The 23,964-nt window shown below is 37.2% G+C and overlaps 1 protein-coding gene across 5 annotated transcripts in view; it reads right to left on the bottom strand.

The window, feature by feature from the left end:
• GRM1 (glutamate metabotropic receptor 1) overlaps window positions 1-23,964 on the bottom strand; it is a 398,087-nt gene that overhangs the window by 63,421 nt on the left and 310,702 nt on the right. For all 5 annotated transcript variants that reach the window (XM_038526271.1, XM_038526276.1, XM_038526273.1 and 2 more), the window contains exon 5: window positions 817-1,063. In XM_038526271.1, coding sequence (XP_038382199.1) covers window positions 817-1,063 — 247 coding nt within the window. The remainder of the gene's footprint in view (window positions 1-816; window positions 1,064-23,964) is intronic.

Here is a 23,964-nt window from a genome sequence, read left to right as displayed (position 1 = left end):
AGAAAAACAAGATTGTGGGATACTGTATAGCAGCCAAGCCGAGGGCCTTTTTCTTTCTTGCAGCAGACTTTGATCTTATCCCATGATTCTGATTATCCCTTGCCTAGACAAATTCATATGGACAAATAAAACTGCTCTTTAAACTGACATCATTCTCTACCAATCACATGTGAACTAACTGATATTATAAAAGCAGCTGTTGCAGAACAGACTATATACAAAATGACTTGGTGAAAATACATGTATATCAGTTAGGTTTAATTTTTCTTTGCTTCTTGATTAACTCTCTGGAATACCAGAAAGAAAATTCTTTTCTTTTTTGTGTTAAGAGACGTGTTAGTAGGAACATAAGTTGGCCTAAAGGAAGGGGATACACAAGTAGGACTTGGTTCTCTTCATATATTAAGCTCTTATTAAAATATTACACAACCAGCATGGCACTGGGACTAATCCATCAGAAAGATGCTGGTCTGGTGCTGGCACTGCCACGGAGGGGCCCACTACTCAGGTATAATCTCTTCAGTTTCTTGGGCTTGTAGGAGGTCCCATGCATTCTGAGGAAAGGGCCAGGGTAATAAATAGCTGGTGGGGAGGTGGCACTGGAAGAAAACAGGATAGTGGGTGTTTACCAACAAGTTTTCAACGTTTTATAACATAATTTCCATCTAAGATTTGACCTGTCTTTTGACCTATCTAGTTGTATCTATCCTCATGACACCTAGAAATCATGACACCAAATGGACCCAAGTTGCCATCTGTCTAGCTCAGGGAGGGTCACAAGGTTATTCGAACCCATTACAGAAAAGACTGCTTTACCTTCCAGGAGCATCCCCTTTCTCATCAAACCACACCTCCTCTCCAGACACACCGATGAACGTGGACTTGATGAGGAAGTCCAGGAGTTTGCTGCCGTCGATGGGCTTCATGGCATCACAGAGGCCCACGTGGCCTGGGCAGAGGGCGTGGTGCATGTTCTGCAGCCCGTGAGCCATGGCATAGATAGCATTGATGACAAACCCCATCTTACTGTCCTGAACATAGTTTTCTTCTAAGCTTTCATTACCTGCAACATAAAACAGACTGCTACCAAGGATGCAATAATGAGGTCTAGGATTATATGTTCAATTCTTAGATGCTTTTCAGGGGTCTCACTGGAGACCCAAGGAAGGAAAAACCAAGTTCACTTGTTCAAGCCTCATGCATGTGACTAGTTCTAATTCTATCTGCAAATAGTTTATTCAATTTTATTTTCTGAATTCAATAATGGTTTTATAACATATGAAGTAAACTCCATAGAGGTGAAAATAAAGAACTTTCAAATATTGCAAGGAAGTCCTTAAGGAGCAGTAAAAATAACTCATTCCCTCTTGGCTCACAGAGACTTATATTAAAACTCTCCCTCTATCACAGTACTGGAAAAATGTTTTTTATATCCTCTATGACAATTCACAATCTATAATAGCTCAGTTTGTGTGTTACCCAAACCCTGATATTTTCTCTTGATGATTCCACTAATTTTTCCATCTCTTGGGCCACAAAAACCCAGATTAAGAAGAACTAGGTAAGGACACCTGGGTAGCTCCGCGGTTGGGCATCTGCCTTAGGCTCAGAGTATTCTCCTGGGTCAGGGGATCGAGTCCCACAATGGACTCCCTGTGAGGACGCTGCTTCTCCATTTTTCTACATTTCTGACTCTCTCTGTGTGTCTCTCATGAATAAATAAATAAATATTTTTTAAAAAAGAAGAACGAAGTAGTATGAATCTCTCTTTACATATGGTTGAAACTATAGAAATATTTGAATCAGATTTGCTGATTATTAGAAACTCAGGTAAATTGTTTCTTTTAAAAAAAGATTTTCTTTATTTATTCATGACACACACACACACACACACACACACACACACACAGAGGCAGAGACACAGGCAGAGGGAGAAGTAGGCTCCATGCAGGGAGCCCGATGTGGGACTTGATCCCAGGTCTCCATGATCATGACCTGAGCCAAAGGCAGAAGCTCAACCACTGAGCCACCCAGGCACCCTGGTAAATTGTTTCTTGACGGGAAAAGTCATACAACACATTTAATTTTAGACTTTAACCTTTACCCATGAATTTCAAAAACCCTGCAATCATTTCTACCTATGTCACAGTGATCAAAAGTTCCCCAACTGCCAAGCAAGTATCACAAGAATAGTATAAAGTTAGATATGAGCTCATACAGAAGTTTCAACTTAAGGACTTAGGTATAGATGAGAAATTCAGAAACCAATTGGATATGTTGAAAAAAGATAATAGGTTTATAAAACAAAATAGATTTGGAACACATCACTGGCATAATTCAGAGATTTTGTACTTAGTTCCAGAAATCTGCTTCTCTCTACAGCAGACTTTCCCTCCCCTTTCCCCTTATCCCCACCCTAGACTAATAGTGAGGGATCTATTCCACTTATACTTCAAGTGCTAGAAGCTGGGAAAGGCCATGCGTTCAGCCATTGATGGGGTTGAGAATAGCACGAAGCTCCTTGTTCCCCCAGCCAGCTGACCTCTTTCTTCCACCCTAGGTAGATCACTGGACACTGAGGTTCCTACCGGAGAGTGGCAGAGAAGTGAGAGAAGATTGAAGTGTTTGGAAGATATAAGATGATAAACAGCTTTGACTTTGATGTTAAGCTTGAGAAATAAGACATTGCTAAAAAGTTATTTCTTCTAAAGATCTATTTATTTATTTGAGAGAGAGAAAGAGAGAGAGAGCATGAGTGGGAGGGGCAGAGGGTGAGGGAGAGAGAATCCCAAGCAGACTCCAAGCTGAGTATGGAGCCTGACACCCCTGATGCGGGGTTTAATATCATGACCCTGAGATCAGGACCTGAGCCAAAACCAAGAGTCTGGTGTATAGCTGACTATGCCACCCACATGCTGCTAACAAGTTATTTTTTAAAACTTAATTATTTAGATATAGTTGAAAATGTGACAAAAATACTTGTAGCTACCCTAAAGTGAGATACAAAATACCAAGGACAGATTGAAGATGGGAAGAATTCCATCTCACGCTGTCTTCCACAATTGCTTACTAGGAAATTATTAAAAATGTGATTTACTCAAAGTAATATTTTCTCAATGGAAATGAAGAAAGGAAGTAAAAAGTAAGACAGGCAGAGAATACACTTCAAAACCAAACCACACAGAGCAAGTATAGAAGTTTATATAAAGCAGAAGCCAAACATCCCTGCAAAATTGTGAAGTCATTGAAACAGGGTAACCTGGTTTGTCACCAAGAACTCTTGGCTCTTAATGTTAGTTTCCTTTCTATCTCTTTTATATTTGAATATTAAAGAGATAAATGACTGTCATCTATCTGTTAAGTTTGAAACAAGGCTTTAAAGACTGTTTGAAACCTCCAAGTGCTGGAACTAAATGTTAAAACTGCTAGAATGAAAGAAGTTACAAGGAATTAAAGAAAGGGGGAGAAAAAAAAAACAGACAAAAATTGAGAGGCAAATAACCTTCAATGCAGCAGCCTCTTAAAGGGTTCTAGTCAATACAAAACCACCTGTTTTAAGTTACAGCTATTAAAGAACCCAGGAGCAAACTGTGAGAAAATAGGAGAATAAATACCTAGTGTTCTTCATGAAAAATTCTCTGTTGGGGCAAGCCTTAACAACCACTGAGTTTCTTGTTTTTGTTTGGTAACTGCTATTAAAGACGTATTATATATTTTCAAAATTATGTTGATGTCCCCAGTACAAACTTTTTAAGCTAGGATTGTCTGGTGGGTATGTTATTTATAAGCATTGAGACTGTAATTGCTCTTGGATTTCTCTGGGATCAATATTTTCCTTTTGATTCTTATTTAGGGCAGTCATATAACTTATTGTCCAAACTGGGCCACTTTTGAGAGTGAAATAATAATGATTCTGGAAGCACAGGTGTAAACCAGACAAACTGGTTAAATGGTGACGTTTCTTGAGCCACACCAGCCTCTAAGTGTATCTATTACTGCTGTTATGATGTTATTATTATACGTATATAAAAATACATGCATTTTTGTATATGTACAATAAACAATTAGTAGACTATTCTTGTCAATTTTAACTAATTTTACATTAGATAACAGTAGGTAAATGTTAATGGGAAGTATACACATTGACACTAGCTACTATTTTTGGATTGTTTATACATTGTTCAAATAATGAGTTCATGATAATCCTGCCAAATAGACATTAATCTCCCCATTTACAATTGAGGAAGGAGCAGTGGTATCCCAAATGCAATCCTGATCCTTATTTTTTCTGTTACACTCAGGGGCAGTGTGGGTACAGATATAGAAATCTACAGATGCAGAACTTTTTTGGTGGTTGAGGAGAGGGCATCCTACTGTGGATCATCATCAAGCTTGTTTAGGGCTTGCTGTTTAGGCTCAGAGTATTCTCCTGGGTCAGGGGATCGAGTCCCACAATGGACTCCCTGTGAGGACGCTGCTTCTCCATTTTTCTACGTTTCTGACTCTCTCTGTGTGTCTCATCAAGCTTGTTTAGGGCTTCTCCCTAGGATCCTTCCAGATGTGCACAGCTGTCTCTCTGAGTAAAAGTACCGACACCCAGTCTTTTAACAGCAAACTATGACAAAGAAGCTCATCCTGTCAGTGTTCATTATACAGGCAGCCAGGAAGCTAGGCACATGTTTGCAGGAAATATTTGTAATTCACACGCCTTTCCAAAATAAACACAAACAGTTTGTGTGTTTGTGTAAATGTGAAGCGAGCACATGCACTTCTTTACCTTGCAAGTCCACTGGGTCTGCACATGAAGGGGGTGCCACCATCAGCTACTACCCCACTACCCCAGCTCATTATGAGCTAGCATTTGGGAAGGTGCAACATAGAAAATCATCTGGCCTTTATGGGACCATTTTCTTTGCCATAGCAACTGTCTCAGATAATGTTGCAAGAATCTGTCACTGAATAAACAGAATATGTTAGAGGTTTCCCTGTACCTCCCATATCCTATATTTTCATGACCAGTGAATAGAGAATCCAATAATAATATTGTCACTTGGTGGGAAGGTGTAAACACTGGGGTTCCCTGGGATTTAGTGCCCTTTCATAATACTAATGTCAGGATTTTTAGTGAGAAGGGGATTTTATGATTCGGTTTTCTGTGGTGTGTTAACTGTTATAGACCACTAGGGTATCATTAAATCATTACCTTTCCTAATACACTAAATAGAATCAAATAATTGTAGTTGACTGTGTTTATTTACCTTCAAAAGAATACCTGCTTAACTACCTCAGAGTGGATTGTAAAAATAGCTACCTTGATTCTAAGCAGTAATCTTGCTCTTATTGCTACAACACAATAAGGGCTACAAGTTGTTGCTTGAGTGAGGCAGCACACATGGTCTTCACAGGGGGGAAGGAGGGAGCACTGACTGCATACCCTCTGAAAACAGGATCTTCATGGCAGTAGGGGGAAGGGTTGGAGGTTCTATCTGCTTCCAGTTAGGACGTCTATTCTGTAGAATGGTATAGCATAAAGAACTCTGGACGAGGCACACGAACACCTGGGACCCAGATGCAGATGTAGATGCAGTGCTGCTACAATACGTCGGTACATTTCCTGCATGCCATGGAACTTACATAAGTCTAGACCTCCTTGGGTCTCAGTTTCCTAATTAAAAAAAAAAAATACAAGTGGATCAGCTTATCTTTCTAAAGATCTCTTGCCGCTCTAAAGTTTCTATGCTTTGCTTTTCCAATTCTACATTTACTGCTACATGGCAAAGCCATTCACATAGTCTATCGTTTTACTCTTCACACAACAATATGTGATAGCTTCTATGATCACTCTTTTACAACATGTGAAGACTAAAATTAAGTCACAAATGGGGACTTCTTTCCCTTTGATTAATCCTTCATTCCCTTCTTTTCTTTCAGGTAAATGCTTCTATTAAAGAGACTCCCTATTAACTAGCACTTCAGGCCTTCTGACTTACCTAATGGTAAGAGATGAGTGATTCATTTTAAGAAGAAACTGGAAAAAAAAAAAAAAAAAAAGAAAAAAAAACAAAAGAAGAAACTGGGCATGCTCAACTCTGCCCTTTGCTTTCACATTTGGAATCCATCATCTGACAGTACTCAAAGGTTCTGGCTGGTTCTGAGGCTTTGGGTAGATGTGGGCTGTTGTGTAGCCCTGCCAGTAGGCTAGACAGGTTAATCTCTCTAGTTCTAGGATCAAGTAGTGAAAAGTCTATCTTGGCCATATATCTAATCTATGTCCTTAATCCAGTGTGGTTTCTGTTTTTCAGTTAGTTTTTTGGTTGTTTTTAACTTTAAAAAAAATGGGGGGGGGGTTATTGGCTAGCTTAGTCAGTGGAACACTCAACTCTTGATCTCAGGGTCATAGGTTTGAGCCCCATGTTGGGTGTGGAGATCACTTAAAAATAAAATCTTAAAAAAATTAACTGAGGTATAACTCATATATGGTAAAGTGCAGAAAACTTTCTTGTACAGATCAATAAATGTTTACATAAGTTCATAACCATGTAACTGATGTCAAGATCCTAATTTAGAGCATGTCCAGAATGCTTTTCTTTATTTAGAGCTTCCTAAATCCATCCCAGCAATGTTTTGTAGTTCTTCAGTGGGCAGAATCTACATATTTGATTTTTATTATGCTGCAACAATTGGCATATTTGAAAAAAATGTTATTTGTTGCTAGTATATAGAAACACTCTTGATAGTTGTAGTTTAGCTTTGCATCCTACAAGCTTGCTAAATTAATTTATTAATTCCAATTTTCAATAAATTCTTTTGAATTTTCTATATATACAATCACATTACTAACACAACATCTGTTTGACTCCTGGGTCTACTTCTTAGTTGTGTAAAATCTGGGAAGGAAGTACATTGTCTGTCCCACTGAAATCCCATGGGTCGTAAACTTACTTAGTAAGTAAGCATACTTACTCACGTAGCTAATAAGTATAGAGGTAGTGGCCTCCAGTCCCCTTGGCAGGGACCAAGTGGCATTATGCATGCAAGTATCCAAGCGCTGGAGAACTCCCCTAACAGAAAAGACATTTGTAAGCAAAAACAATCAGTTTGATATTTATTTTTTTCTGAGTTTATAATAATAATTGTCTCAGTTTGAATGCTGAAAGTGAAAGGATAAAGAATAGAGATTGAGAGAATGTTGAAGTGTAAAAGAGTACTTTGGTTGATGACTGTTCTATTTCATTAGAGCAACCCCACCAGTATGCATAAATCCAGTTGCCTTTTCAAATTTAGACCCTCAGTATTAACTTCAAACTAAAAAGAAACAAAACAAGCATTCTTCTATCTCATCATAAAATAAGGAAGTATTTTGGGAAATAGTGATAAACATAACTATCCCAGAGAAAATATTCTTCTGATTTCTTGGCATTTATAACTCTGCACAGCCTCTCTATCTGAAAGCATTATATACTCAGTATATCATTTGATACACGCTAAATTCAGATCAAAATAGAAAGGGCTGCATTATTTTATATTGTTAAGAAAATAAAATTCATATTCCTCTAACTGACCTAAATATCAGATTAATTGAAGAAAGATTAATCAGATCATTTTAAAAATAATGACCTCAAAGGATGAAAGTGCCTTCAGTTTTTCTTGAAGATCTAGACTGTTAAATTTTCTTTCTGCTTTTCCAGGGAGAATTTGTGATGAAATTCACAACTGCCTAGGCTTTCTCTGTTCACACCACAGAAAAATATGATCCCTCCATTATTTCCTGTTCAGTTTATTAAAATGTAAATTAACTCCTATGTAGGATAGAAGAAAGGAAGGTTCATTTAACCGAGCATATGTTATTATCACTGTTATTATTAGTTGATTTTCTATTGCTTAAACCCACCTGGGTTTAACATATGTGAGCAGTACATTTTTCTAAATTCACCATCACAATCTTTTGTTAAGAGAGAAATCCCCCATTTATATGACACGTGAACAATAGGCTCTCAAATTGATGATAATATATGGTAAGCCTCAATTCCTTGAAAATACAATTGCATTTTAGGTAATTCGTTCAAAAATTATGGTGTGTGTGAAAAACAAATGAGGACAATTGCTGCTGTGTTTAAATGATGCTGAGAATCCAGTCAGTAACAGTACGTTGAATTAGAGGGATAGTTCAAAGAAAACAAGGGCAGCTTGCTATGTGCCTTTGCCTTTATTATTGATCTGGCACAAAATGCTGTCATGAAGTTATAAACCACTCCCCCTGGGTAACTAATCTTTGCGGGTTTGCAGTAAGCATTTGGCAGGTAATCATAGAGATAAAGTATGTTACAGAGAGCTGGCTGCTTTAACCACAGAGAGAAGTTAAAGTGTTGCTAAAATTCATCAGGCACCAACTCTTTTCTCAACAACCTGTGGGGTCAGATTCCTTGCTTACTCCTCTGGGTCTCTATCAACCTCTAAGAAGGCGTATCTATGCTCACAGCACCACTTCTGCTTACTTATGGATGATAGGAAACATGCTTCCTTCTACATATGTAAGAGAGTTCCATGATTCAATGCTATTATGATCTATTTTGAGTTCCTGTCAATAGTTTATCCTTTTTAATGTACCTCCAGGTTTATGTTGCATTGTTTGGACTGAGCTAATAGGTTAGAGTGGATTTTGCAGAAATATAATAGCTATTTGTAAATATTCTACTGATCTCTGAGCTATTTAATTAGGACTTAATATAGCGTTGTCTGGTAGGCAATATAGAGTCTTATTTATTACAAAAACAATACCATAGAATTATATGGCATTGGCATTTTATGTACTTTAATAATTGACTTCTTATTAATACAGTAAGTATCTATAACTTGACAAAATATCATACATAAGAAACATACTTTGGTACATATTAAACAATTTCATATTCTTCAGCCTTTTCCCTGGAATTCATATGCCAAGTGGATAAGTTGGAAGCCTGGAATAGAAGCCTATCAAATTCTAAACAGACTTTGGGATTTAAATATAGATTATAAGGTTTATTAGCATGCCTGTACCACCTAAGAATGAGATCTACTATGGATTTTAATTTATGGTTCATCTTCCTAGGTCACTATTAGTTGGTATTTTATGTTGATATTTTAAGTAGACAACAGCCCGTGTAGATCACAACACTATCTGTACCAATGTTGCAACTGTTGGGATTTCTTGAATGGCATATTCCTTTTTATTCAGTGTCTTCCAATAACATCTCTTGAAAGAATCAAATTTGGTATTCCTAAGGCCCCAATAAGAACTCATGGCTAGTGAGACTTTAGTCAATATGTGTCGCAGAAATTGAAAGAGTGGTTTTTAAGATTAATGTTGTCAAGCACATACAGGAAAAGAATTCTTAGCAGAATCTGTTGATAAACAAATACAGGGTGCAGACTTTATTTAAATCCACTTGGATGTCAACTGCTCTGCTCAGATTATAAAGGGCATATTTAAAGAAACAAGAATGCCAAATATAGATTCTATAAGAAGGACCTCTTTGAGAAGTTAGAGGGCTGATCTGAATCTATTAAAATGATATTCAGAAATGGAATACAAGCAATATAGCCTAGTTGGCCAAATTGTTTCCCATACAGTGTGGGTTAACAATTCTGAAATAGCTGTACATGCACCAAGGTTGAACAAATAAATCAATGCATGGCAGATGGTAGAAGCCAAGTTTATCATAGTTGGAATGGAAAGTTACAGATAAGCAAAGGGGGAAACTGGAATAAACCGTGTGGTACTGGAATCAAGCTGAAGGCATTAGCATGAATTTAAGTTTAGCTTAATATATTGATAAGTTTATATAGAAATAATTATATATAATTATATATAGTATTATATTTATATAATATATATATATATATATATATATTTAGATGTGGACTGGTATATAAATATTTCTCAATTCAGTGGACTGAAGCTACAATACCCAAAAGCAATAAGCACACTCAGTGCCCAGGTCTTGGTTTCTAAAACCATTTTCTAGTAAAAAGAATCAAGACTCTTGGAGAAATAAACAATTGTAGGGCTGGGGCAGAAAATGTACAAGATGAGCCTAGAGCATCCTGCAATGCCAGAAACTAAGGAAGTGCTAAAAAAAAAAAAAAAAAAAAAAAAAAAAAGATAAATGTCAAAAGGACACTAGAGTCAACTGAAAGACTACCCAAAGGTCTTTCCCAAAGCTGAACAATTTAAGCAACAAAATAAGCAATATAGTATTAAATTATAACCCAAAGTATAAAATAGAGTCACAAGTCCATGTTCATATACATAAATTATTAAATTTAAAAAAATAAATGGAGAAGAGACAAATATAAACAGAAGAATTCCAAAAAATGTATGCCCTGCCCTTAAGAAGGTGAAGAATAATTCCCCATCCCTTAAAAGTGGAATACACTTAATGACTTGCTTTCAAAAAGCACAGTATTAAAAGTGGTATTACATTTAGTGACTTGCTTTCAAAGAGCACAGCATTAAAAGAGGTATTAAAAGAGAGACCTGGTAAATACTATCTTAGACAGGTAATCAACGTTACATCATCAGTAATAAATTGATAGGGTACTCTCTTAATCTGTTGTGTTGAGAAGACACTTCATGTCTGTGGTCTTCCTCCCAAAACCCATAATCCCAGTCTGACCATAAGAAATACATCAGCCAAACTCAACTTTAGGAATATTATTTTTTTTAATTTTTTAAGTTTTTATTTATTTATTCATGATAGACACACAGAGAGAAAGAGAGAGAGAGAGGCAGAGACACAGGCAGAGGGAGAAGCAGGCTCCATGCAGGGATCCTGATGCGGGACTCGATCCCGGGACTCCAGGATCATACCCTGGGCCAAAGGCAGGTGCTAAACCGCTGAACCACCCAGGGATCCCCAACTTCAGGGATATTAAATAAAATATCTGACCAGAACTCCTGGAAACTGTTAAGGTCATCAGAAACAAAGGAAGTTCAAGAATTGTCAGAACAGAGAGAAGTCTAAGGAGACAATATAAATGAATATAATGTGATACATTGGGTGGGATCTTGGAATACAAAAAAGGAGAACTCATAAAATATGAAAAAAAAACATGGTGTTCAGTTAATAATAATGTACCAATATTGGTGCATTAATTGTGGCAGATGTAACATAGCAATATGAATTGTTCACAATATGAGAAACTTGAGTGCAGAGAATATAAGAACTCCCTGATAAAAATCTGCAACTTTTCCTTAAAATTTTTCTAAAATACAAGCTTTGTTTTAAAAATCTGCAAGAATTCCATCAAACCTGACCCAGCATCATATACAGAGATAACATGATCAAATGTGATAGGAATTTAATGTGATAGAAATTTAATCAGGTGCTTTCTATGTGATAGGAATTTAATCAAATGCTTTACACATATTATCTTATTCACCTCACCATGACTTATGAAATCAGTGATATTACTATATCCAGCTTACTTACAGAAAATCCAGGGACTAATGGGTTGAGTGACTTGTTCAAGATCACATAGCTGTATAGTGGTGGTGACTAGCCTGACACCTAGCTGGTATGACTCCAGAGTTCTCATTCTTAAGTATTATGTTGCTCTGTCTCTCACTTAGTTGTAATCCAAGAGTGCTATTTTACTCAGCAGGTTCATAGAAAGATGTGGTGTTTGCCACCACATTAATAAATGTTTGTGTGTGCAAAATAAAATTCTCCCTTACTTGTAGATTATATAATCTATAAAGAGGACTTCCACATATTTCTTCACATGGTGAGGTCACCATGATTTATTTCACATGGAACGTGTTGACATAGAGGCAGAATACTTTGCATGGCTCTTTCATATAGATGTTCCATTCATTACTCTATAGAGAAAATTTAAAAACAGACAAAAATTATTTGAAAAGAAACATACCACTAAGAATTAATATTCTAGATTCTATGACCTCAGATTGACCTAGCCTCAAGAAACTATTAACTGATTTCCTAAGATTTTATCTGAGTTCCCAGACTACTCAAGGGTCAATCCTTCTGGACACAATTGTCCATGGGCTTAGCTGGAAGTGTACCTTTCTGTTCTGGGGGAAATAACCACAGAGGTTAACTTAAGAATCTAATTAGACAAGAACCCTTGGGGCATATAGCCTTGGTTGGCAATAACAGTTTGGAAGTCACAGAATAAGAACAAACTTAGAGGAGGCTCTTAATGTACCAAAAGGAACTCTCTCAAGTAGCACCCACTGTCTGTGCCTGTAGTTAACCTAGACTGCTAACTTAGACTATTGGGGTCAGGTTTTTGCAAACTGACCTTGTTCAATCTCATCAAATCACACTCATCAAAAATGCATTTGAGGAACATATGGAATTTAGTATTACTGGGCCAATATTTCTGTTGACTGTGAGATTTTTTTGTTTTATGGGAATTTTGCTTTCTAGGATGCCAGGTGTTACACCATTTTTGGATAATGCTTCAATCATGGGATTCAGTTCTACTGAAGTAATTGGGCAACGTATCAAGATTTTTCCCTCATGGCTTCTAGTTATTCTTAGATGAGGGTATATGAGACAAACACAAATGTGGTCAAGATGATTCTCTGTCTACACTTATTCCTTGTTCATTTTCATACCCAAAGGGGACTTTTTCTAGTGTAATAAAGCCAATTATTTTTCATTAGGACTTGGAATTTAGATGAGGTACATGTGCCTGACCACCTCTTAATGTAACTGATACTAAAAAACATATAAACAAGTATCCACCTCTAGAGAGAAGGGAGAACACAGAGGCCTTGACACCCACTAATCACTAAGGTTCAGAATTGAGATAGCAAATATAATGGACAGGGTTAGTCATAACCAAGGCTATATTGAAGGAATAAAGAATGGATACATGAAACTCATCATAAAGGTAGGAAAAGTCTAGGTTTATGTACTAGATTTATATCAAATCCTTTGTAATTTGAGGATAATCCTGGCTTCAGGTTATAAAATTGAGTAATAGAACTTTTCCTTACCATGGGTATATGTGTGTATGTGTGCATGTGTGTATGCTTGTATATGCTCTGGGTTAAATAGATGCATGTGTGCTTTTAAAGTACTGTACTATTTTGAGGCCTGATATTCTGCAGCATTTTTCAGATGAACTTAACATACAAAGAAGCCTCCTTCTCATTAACGCAAGTCATGCTGAGTTGTCACAGTACTCTGAGTGAAGTTAGAAACATGATATTAATCCCCCTCTGCTGATTTCCTTCATAACTAGGAACAAAAAGGCAGCAGTAGACATGAATTCCACCCTTAACTAGGGATAAAAAAGCTAATTTAGAGGGGCATCTGGGTGGCTCAGGTGGTTAAGCACCAGACTCTTGATTTCAGTTCAAGTCATGATCTCAGGCTGGTGAAATTGAGCTCCACGCTGGGTATGGGGCCTGGTTAAGATTCTCTCTCTCCTCCCTCTTCCCCTCCCTGCTGGCATTCTCTCTTTCCCCCTCTCTCTTTCAAAAAAAAAAAAAAAAAAGCCAATATAGAGATTGATGAAAAATGAGCACTGGAACCAAGGCTTATATATTCACCCTGTATATGCTCAGAAATATTTGGGAAAGATAACCCAGGGAAAAAATTGATCAGTATGACACTGCCACATTGATCAAATATGACAGCTGCTTCTAGTGGTGAGGTCAACATGAAACCCATTAAAAGAATCTTCTCTAAGAACATTTGGCATTGATTTTTCAGTTGTGCCCCCTGAAAGTTCACAGAACTATAAAGTGAAGGCAGCAATGATTTTGTTTTCCTTCATAACTGTTGAATCAGAATCACCAGGTACGTCTGCAACTGCTCATATAGAAAAGCACAAAAATACAGTAGTGTATTTTTTTTCAAGTTATATTAGTCTAGGGGAAAAAGTTTGTTTTGTGTACCAAGGGATACTGTGGTTTATTGGTGAGTTTCCAGTGCCTCTGGCTTCCTTGAATGTGATGGAGATACAAGTTTTAGAAGCCCAGATAAACTTGTATGCAAAGAGTAAGAATAGCTGCAGGCCACTGTGCTGCCAGAAATCCACCACAACACATCCCCTATTTCTACTGCAATTGCAAAGCCACCATCATATTGTCAGAATAGACTCTACCTGCAATGGAAACACACCTTCCTTCTTTCCATGCAGCAATAAGAGCTATTTAGACATTGTCTTCTATATTATCTCAATGTTTCTCATAGTGAATGACTGACAGCTCAGGAGAAGGATCATGACCTAACGGAGGCTTGATTATTCTTGATGGTGACTAGAGTACACTTGAGCACTTTCAAAAGGAAACCTAATGTGATGACTATAAGCTATTACTTGAGATTACTGAATATAAACTGTAATATAAATGAAGTGTCTATTTAATATATTAGTCAAATTAGGAGCTCTTAATATCTGTAGAAATAAAATAAGCTGTGTATAAATGGAAAAACTGAGGGTTGGGAAGTTCAGGCAATTATTTCAGTCTGAAATAGTAAGTGAGAAAGTTCTTCAAATCTCTAAAAAGATAGAACCATAATTCTGTTTCATTTTAAGCTTGTGAACTAAGTGTTGTTGGAAGAGAGCTGTTCAAGGCTCATATCCATCCAATTGTCTGAGGGGAAGAAGATGTTAGTTAGTAGCTGTAATAATAGGAATTTTTAATATCTTTTAAAATAAAATTTTAAGGATAAAGCAAGCTTATGTATTTATTTAACAGAATAAGAATTTAATACTGTAGTGACTACATTCTCATTTTGAAAATCACTCAGCCGTTCATGGTGCACATTCCATATGTTGGAGACTGTGCTGCTTGTATATTTTAAAGAGTCAAATTGCACGGATCCACCTCTAAGGACAACAATTTAGAAAAGGAATCAATCACTGTAAAATTCCAGGGAGGCTTCATATAGGAGGTTGGACATAGACTGTTGTTAAGTAGATGTAAGACACAGAGTGAAGAAAGGAAATAGAAGAAGAAGAGGTTCCCTGAATAGCAATATTGACAGAAGTACAAATACACAGTGTGGAGGAAACAGTAAAAACCTAAGCCTTTATTAACTTGGCTAATAAAGATACCAATAATACTATTATTTACTGAACTTTAAATAGCCTGTCAGAGAGTTTTAGACAAAGTAATAAGCCAGAATCCAAGCAGACTTTCAATACTGAAGATTCAGGTTTCTTTCTGGCACCAACACTCCTTATTTATTTATTTATTTATTTATTTATTTATTTATCTATCTATCTATCTATCTATTTATTTATTTATAGATTTTATTTATTTATTCACGAGAGACACGGAGAGAGAGAGAGAGAGAGAGAGGCAGAGACACAGGCAGAGGGAGAAGCAGGCTCCATGAAGGGAGCCTGACGTGGGACTCGATCCCGGGGCTCCAGCCGTGGGACTCAATCCCGGGGCTCCAGCATCACGCCCTGGGCTGAAGGTGGCACTAAACCACTGAGCCACCCGGGCTGCCTACCAACTACTCCTTTTTAGGCTTTATTTTCCTAGATGGTTGTCCAGTCCTCAGTGACTATTTTCAACATGCATAAGCTGAAGAGTCTTATTCCAACCCAGTGAATTAGAGGCCCTGAGGAAGATAGGTGAATTTAAATAGGCAAACAAAGCAAAGTTAATGTTTTCCTATAGTTAGTTGGGTTTTGGATCTCAAACCAAATTCAGAATCATACAGCCTGGAATAGGCCACATAGAAGCTTTGTTCTACCTGAGCTTGTTAGACCCGAGAAACTTCAAGCCTGCTCGATCTTTTCCAAACTTTCCTGCTCTCCAAACCTCCAAACTTTGAGATCAGATTCTATCACTTTGAAAATGTCAATTTATAGTATAGCTGACAAAGCCCAATAAAATGGGGCCCTTTTCATCCATGGTAATAATATACCAACAATGATAAAGAAACTATGGTACATCTAGACAAGAGTATATTTATTATTCAGTGGTAAAAGGAAATACTATTAAGATGTGAAAAGACATGCAGGGCTTTTAAATGCATTTTATTAAGTAAAGGAAGCCATATGTAAAGAATATACGCTATGTAAGTCCAAATAAGAGATATTCTGGGCAAGGTAAAACTATAGAGACAATAAAAAAGAATCAGTGGTTTCCAGGGGCTCAGGTGGGTGGTGAGGGATGAATAGACACAGAACAGGGGCTTTTCACAGAAGTGAAAATACTCTGTATGATGCTATACCAAGAGCAGTGGTACTATGGACTTTGATTAATAATAATAGGTCAGTGTAGGTTCATAAATCATAACAAATGTACCACTTTGGTGGGGAATGTTGATTCTAGGAAAAGCTGTACATTGATGGAGACAGGGAGTATATAGGAAATCTCTGTACCTTTCTCTCAATTTTGCTGTGATTCTGAAACTGCTTTAAAAAATATTTAAAATATATATGTATAAAAAAATAAAATATATATGTGTATATATATTTATATATACTATATACCCTAGCATTCATCTAATATTTGCTCTGTTGGGGGTTAGGAATATTGAAAGTTTTTATTTTTCCTGTTTGTACACACACATTTATATCATTGTATATTGGATCATTTTCTTAGTATAAATCCTTTGCAGTAAAATTTCTCAATCAAGATGTTTCTTTAGACATTTGATATATTTTGAAAAAACCGTCCTTCAAAAAATCTATACCATTTATTCTACCATTAGCTTCATATTTGAATGTCCATTTTACCATATCTTGACCAACACTACATACTACCATTTTGTAAAATACTTCCCACTTTGATAGATGCAAATTATACCTTTGGTTTGCTTTGGTTACCAAAGTAAACTTTTCTCTTTAGTGAATTTTGTATTCCTGTCAGCTGCCACATTAGTTTTTAAATTAAATAATGATATTTATAATAGTATGTTCAAGTAGTTATAATTATTTCACTTATGTGAATTTTGTTGTAAATGAATTTTAAAAATATAAGTCTCTTTTGCCGAGCACATTACTGTGCTATATCTTTAGAATAGGAATTTTCTGGCAGGAAAGTTGTTGGAAGTAGTACTTTCCAAATTTCTGCTATAGCACACAGACCTTAAGTTCTACAAGACAGCCAAGTCATATGCAGGTTGTGATCCCAGGGTCCGGGAAGCTAGCTTAATATCTCCGTCCTCTACTTTTCACATTTAATTTATTATTTACTTTGCAATATGGACCTTTTAGCAACATCTCTATCAAGTGAAGTAATTTTATTGAAGCATTCAGTTTTATTATTAGTTTGCCATATAATGAAATGTATAATAACATTTGATGGCCTCTTACGATTTTAAAACCTTTGGTAAATTCTTATGAAAGGAGGAAACATGGTAGAAGCAACAGGCATAGTGAGGTAAAAGCATTCCTAGCTTTTCTAATACCACCAGGCAGAGCCTGGGAAATGAAAGACTGAGAGAGGACAAGACTGGGCTGCTAGATTCTGCTGAAATCTAGTCTAGAGGAAAAACCCTGTTCCCAAGGAGTATTGCCTGGGATGCCCTATGGCACATCTCTAGAAGGTGCCATTCTCAGATAATGCAATGAAAATGATACCCCTGGAGTTCTGCAATACAAAAGTCCTTCTTGGAACTAGAGACAGAGTCCAGCAAATAAGTTAAGCAGGAAAGGGAGAACCCGTGTTGGGATCTTGGAAACAAGAAGTCATAGAAGAGCCATGTAGACATCTGCAAACTAACAGTGACCAGATGGTACCCTTTTAATGGACTGGTTCCAGGGTAGGACTTTTCTATCTAGGAAGGGGATTGTGAAGAACAAGTTTTTAAGCAACTGTGGTACTATATAAGCTGCTAGGGAAGGTACCCAGACACAAAAAATATAGAGTTAATACTGGACTGGGCAAATGACAAAGCCACGAGCTCAAGACTAGGAGGAATAAAGATGATTCTTGTTGAATTGAGGGATGTAGCAGATATTATTGGTGTCCTACCCAGATTACCTTTCCCAGTCAGAATACTCATAGCCCTGATATGCTAATAACAACCTCCTACTACCTTCTTCTATGAAGAATTTCTCTCATACAACCTGGAAATGCCTCAGCAGGAAGATTGCTCCTTCCTACCACTTTCCCTACACCCTAGAAGAACTAGGCCAAATAACTGACTGCCTCTAACATTCAAAGACTAGCCCCCTTGCTAATTCTGTGGCCAGTCTGTATTCCAGCACATACTTGTGGGATCAGACTGAAACTTCTCTCCAGCTGAGAAATTGCTAACTTATTACCCAGCCCTTTCCTGATTCCCTCCTTATCCTTCTCTTGAGAATACAACTCAATAAATCATTAGCAAAAGAATCTCTGCCTCCAGTTTTGCTTCTCAGAAACTTATGCTAGATAAGAGAGCTGACCTAGAATCTATTAAGCCATGGTTAATAGACTCAAGATTCTAAAAATCTTTCTAACTTTTCCACTCCATATCAGGATTGTGGGGCACTTTTCTCAACTACTATGAACATTGAACCCTTTAAAGGTACCTGCTAAAATGAAGATTCCTGGGATTTATCATAAATCTGCTTAGAAAGCATAACCATTGCTGAGGCCAGAGCACCCTGGGAGAATCTCACACACTTTAAAGATTAATAATGATGTTCCAGGGCTTGGAGTAGGAAGAGGTTTATTGATGGAAATCAAGTGGGTGGGCAAATGAAGAGAAGAGGACCACAGGGGTTGGGCACTGGGCTGAAGCAGAAGTTGAGGGCTGAATGCATGTATAGCTAACACAATGTGAGGCAAATAAGAGGAAACCCAGTAATGAAAGTGACTTTCCCAGAGAGAGATTCAGAGCTTAGTAATATCTACTAGAGAATTATGTGTTCTTTGTTAGTTTTCTATCACTTCCTTGACCCTTGGTGACCCACCTTATAAAATGGGGATAGTGAGACCTTTTACCTAACAACTTATATGCGTGTCATAGAGATAGACCAAAACAATGTGCTGGGTGCTTTAAACCAGTTAGAAGAAAAGGCATTCCATAAACACAATTTTTAACACCACTGATACCTTCCTGGCTGAGTTTCAAAACGACGGGTTAAGTTTGGGAGCCTTATAATATTCATGAAGCTGTAATGAAGTTCAAGAGGCTTCAGATTTAATCTTCAAAATGTCAGTCAATGAAAGGGATTTCTTATTCAATTTCTAAATAATTCCTAACTAAAGGCAGATAGTACCTACAAGATTTCTGTAACTGGAGATTCATATTTGCTTCAAGAGTAAAACTCCACAATGGATAAGTTTTCTCATTAGATTTTGGTTGAATTTAATAGGAAAAAGCCTTTAAAATGAAGAGAAATTCTTTATATACAGGAATTCAAGCAAAGATGAGATCTAGTCATATATCACCGGGGCCATGGAAGGGTCTTGGGCTGAGAGAAAATAAGGTTGTCAAGACAAAGGCCTCAAGCTTATGGTGATTTATTAGTGGAAAACAAGGCATCATGGCACACTAATAATAACATGTGAAGATGCAGGTAATGACACATATGGTGCTTTCCACCACACATAACCTCTACAGTACAGCATACTCACTTTCCCTAGGACTGTCCGTACCTAGCCAGACATAAGCTGGTGGAAACACGTATGAGACAGAATAGCAGATTTGCATTCTTGTCTTGGCTTATTCATATTGATTCTTATTCAATGCAACTGTAACTCACTAACAAATTCTGGTTTTGACATCTCCATATAGGAAAGAAATAGGGTCAACTTTCTGAACATTGTTTGAGAAAATTTACATGGTATTTGTGTTGTGTGACTATGCACAAGATAGTAAATGTTTCTGGGTCCAGCTTCATCATCTTTTTTTTTTTAAGATTTTATTTATTTATTCATGAGAGACACACACAGAGAGAGAGAGAGAGAGAGAGAGAGAGGGAGGCAGAGACACAGGCAGAGGGAGAAGCAGGCTCCATGCAGGGAGCCCGATGTGGGACTTGATCCCGGGTCTCCAGGATCATGCCCTGGGATGAAGGTGGCGCTAAACCGCTGAGCCACCCAGGCTGCCCCATCAGCTTATAAAATAATTTGTATTCTAATTATGTATAGATATTTTTATTAAAGGTCATCCATAGGTTTAGAGTAGGGCCCCTCAGTTACCAATGACTGTCACTGGCATTTAGCAAGGATGACTAAAGAGTCCAACTTTTTGGTCACTGGTTTTCACCTTATCATTCCCCAAACCTCACACTAGTAATTAGGGTCAGATGTACCTGTGTGCTTCACCTCTTTACTTCTGTTCATTCTTGTTAGAAATCCTAATTAGCAGTGAAATGGTTAAGAAGAAGTGAGCCAAAGGGAGAAAGAGAAAATCAGTCTGAAGGAAATAAATATTGGAAAGATAAAGAAAGAATCAGAGATTATTTGCTTAAACTGGGTAAAAAAAATATGATCAGTAATAGAACATGGATACAAGAATCAGCTCCTCGTTCTTTTGATTCATTTACAGGCATTGCAGCCACTGTTTGCACCCATAAGAAGAGGAACTTAACTCCTTCCTGGAAGTAACACACCCTCAATGACCGGAATGGTTCCTCAGCAAGAAATGTGAGTCTCTCCTACCAGCTAAATCCTACCGATGACAACAGATGACTTACCATCTATGTTTGCCCACATTACCAGGAAATGTAGTACAATCTATTTCTAATTCCTTTCCTGACCATTGTCTCAAATAATATGTTCAAAAAATATTTAGGTTTAATGAAGTATGATTCTTAATAAGAAATACTTTTTTTTTTTCTATTTGGTATTCTAGAAAATGGATCCTACAACTGAGAACCATAACAGGGATGGGGGGAAACACTTGGCATTTGTGTTAGGAGAGAATCCCAAACAAATAAGCACATATCTCAGGCAAATTATTGTCTATTAAATGCCAGGAACTACTCCTCTGAGAGATTATATTCCAAGCCTATTAGATAGCAGGCATAGCCAAGATCATTTAACTGAAATAAGAAAGTGTTTTCTTAGGAAGACAACCTGCTCTGAAAATGAAGAGTAATAGCTTTTAACTTTTTATGGTAGCAGAACGGACCCTTTCAGATGTTCAAATTTCTGCAAACTTTGAATGTTACATTACATGGCAAAGATACTTTGCAGAGATAATTAAGGCTAAAGGGCCTTAAAAAGAAGGAGATTTTTCTGGATTATCCAGGTGGACTCAATCTAAACCACTCAAGCCTTAAAAACAGAGAAATGTGGCAAAAGGATAAACTGGAAAGATTTAAAGCATGAGAGGGACCTTACCCATCTTTGTCAGAGTGGCCATATGGACAGTGTGAAAAAGTACGTAGAAAACTTACAGGAATAACTGCTGGCGGAGATGTAGAAGAGATATGGGGACCTCAGTACTACAGCTACAAAGGACAGAATTCAGCGAACAACCTAAATGAGCTTGGTAAGGATTCATCCCCGGATTCTTATGAGGTGCTACACAAGACTCAACTGAATCATGTTATACTGAGCCGTCTGACCTACAGAACTGTGTGATAATAAGTGGTAATATTTTAAGTTGATAACTTTATGATCATTTGTCAAGGTTGATATGCCTAGTATATTAGCCTCCATCTACAGAAAATAGACAAGAGACCCCCATGGAGAAGACAACTAGCTTTCTAAAATCTACCATCACAATAAATACTGAAGTGACCTAGGAATATTTAAGAAATGAAGAAAAGCTTATTTCTCTGAAATGTTAACTGGACATTGTGCTGTCTTCACTCTAGTTCTATGATCTTTTCTGATTTCCAAGCCATCACAGACACTGAAGGCCTACATTTCAACCAACGAGCTGACTTTAAGGCAATCTTTCAAGGACAGTTGTTTGCCAGACTGTATTTTTTCACTGCCACTTGCCATAAGCTCAAACCATTTTTAAAATTAAACATGTTTGAGGTTAGAAAGCTTTCTTTTAAGAGAAAATGGGACAAATTGAAATCTACATACTTATATTCTGATTACCTCTCTTCAAATCCCATGAAAAGGGTATTAAGACCCTCATTTTGCAGCTGAAGAAACTGACCTTGCTCCCAGCTCCGTAACTAGTAAGCAACACACTAGAGATGGAAATTCACTATCTCTTAAGTTGGGGAATTTAAAGGACTTTTCCAGGAATAATTACATTTCCTGTTTAAGACAGGTTTCTGAATTCAGTAACAGAATTTTAAACCACAGAGATACATACATATGCAAAACAGTAAACTAGTCTCTCTTCCTTCGTTTATAGGATACCTTTCCCATTGTTTCTTATTCACTATCCATTTGTTTCCAGCTAGAAAAAAAATATTAAGTATAAAAACACAATATTGTCTTATTCTACAGAGGCTGATTCTTTCTCTCCTGGTGGGTTCTCTCTGGGCTGGTACAACCCTTACAGACAGGGTGGGACATGGTTCTAAGTGGGCTCTGGGATGAGTACATTCTACCAAACATTCCAGGACAGCTGAAGGAAAATTCTTGGCTACTCCTTGAAATCCAGTCATGTAGGTGTCTAGGTCCTGCCAGGATGGTGGCCCCCATCACCTCCTCTTCTGAAAATTCCTCCACCCAGAGGCAAGGTCACAGGGCCCTCTGCACTCTCTCTTCCTGTGTGAATCTGAACTTCACAATTAGCATACCCATATTTTTTATAGCATGGACTTCCCCCTCCTGTCAATTTCTGTGTCTCACAAATTAGCATGTCATTATTTCAGCCTATCTTGTGATATACTCTCAAGTCATGTTACCTAATTGAATCATGTGAATATGTCCCATCATTTCAACTAGACTATAAACTTCTTTGGGCACAAATATCAGTTTATTAACCTTTTGTACCCTACAGCATGCCATTATGCACTCACACAGTTAGGGATGTTTATCACATCTGTGATAGATTTACTTACATTTAAGCCCAAAGAGGTGATGGATCCTGCCTTGTTACTCAATACATGTAGTAAGCCCTCTTTGTTCTGACAAAGACATCAAGAAATTTTAAATAAAGCGGCATCATAAAATAAAATAATTAGTAGAGTGGGAATAACATCGGGCTAACAATGTAGCATTTAGATATGGGTAAGAGAGGCAAATAAATAAAAAGAAAAAAGATTGTTTTTAATCCAAGATAAAATTAAAATTTTAGGAAAACAACAACATAGCTATAGCATGTAAGGGTTGGTTATGCATGATATAAAGTTTATAATGTAAAAAAAGACAAGTGAAAACAAATTTGATAAGATGATGGGAATATCAGCTATATTCCAATGGAAACAGTAAAAAGATCAGTGGTTGTCAGGGGCTGAGGGGAGTGTGAACTAATGAATAGTCAGAGCACAGAAGATTTTGAGGGCTGTGAAAATACTCCGGAGGATTCTATAATGGTGGATATGTGTCATTACATGTCTGAACTCATATAATGTACAACACAAGAGTGGGTCCTAATGTAAATTATGAACTTTGAGTGATAATGATAGGTCAGTATAAGTTCATCAATTTTTAAAAAAATGTTACCCCTGTGGCAGAGGATGTTGATAATGGGGCAGGTAATGCATGTGGAGACAGGAAGTATATGGAGAAATCTATGTACCTTCCTCTCAATTTTGCTGTGAATCTAAAACTGCTCAAAAAAAGAAATCTGAATTAAGAAAAAAAAAGAAAAAAAATCATCAAAAAACAAAACAAAAAGACAAAGATTCTCTCTGGAAAGTTCTGTCTCTTATTTCCTAAACTAAATAAAATTATTACATCTAAGACAATCAAAAAAGTTTCTTTCCACAGGAGAAATAGAAACCAAAGCACTGGCCAGCCCAGGTGGCTCAGTGGTTTAGTGCCTCCTTCAGCCCAGGGCCTGATCCTGGAGACCAGGGATGGAGTCCCATGTTGGGCTCCCTGCAAGGAGCCTGCTTCTCCCTCTGTCTGTGTCTCTGCCTCTCTCTCTCTCTCTCTCTCTCTCTGTGTGTGTGTGTGTCTCT

The sequence above is a fragment of the Canis lupus genome, chromosome 1 (assembly GCF_011100685.1).
Source record: "Canis lupus familiaris isolate Mischka breed German Shepherd chromosome 1, alternate assembly UU_Cfam_GSD_1.0, whole genome shotgun sequence".
Taxonomy (NCBI): domain Eukaryota; kingdom Metazoa; phylum Chordata; class Mammalia; order Carnivora; family Canidae; genus Canis; species Canis lupus.
The sequence above is the reverse complement of the archived record's forward strand: the minus strand, read 5'-3'. Positions and strand labels throughout refer to the sequence as shown.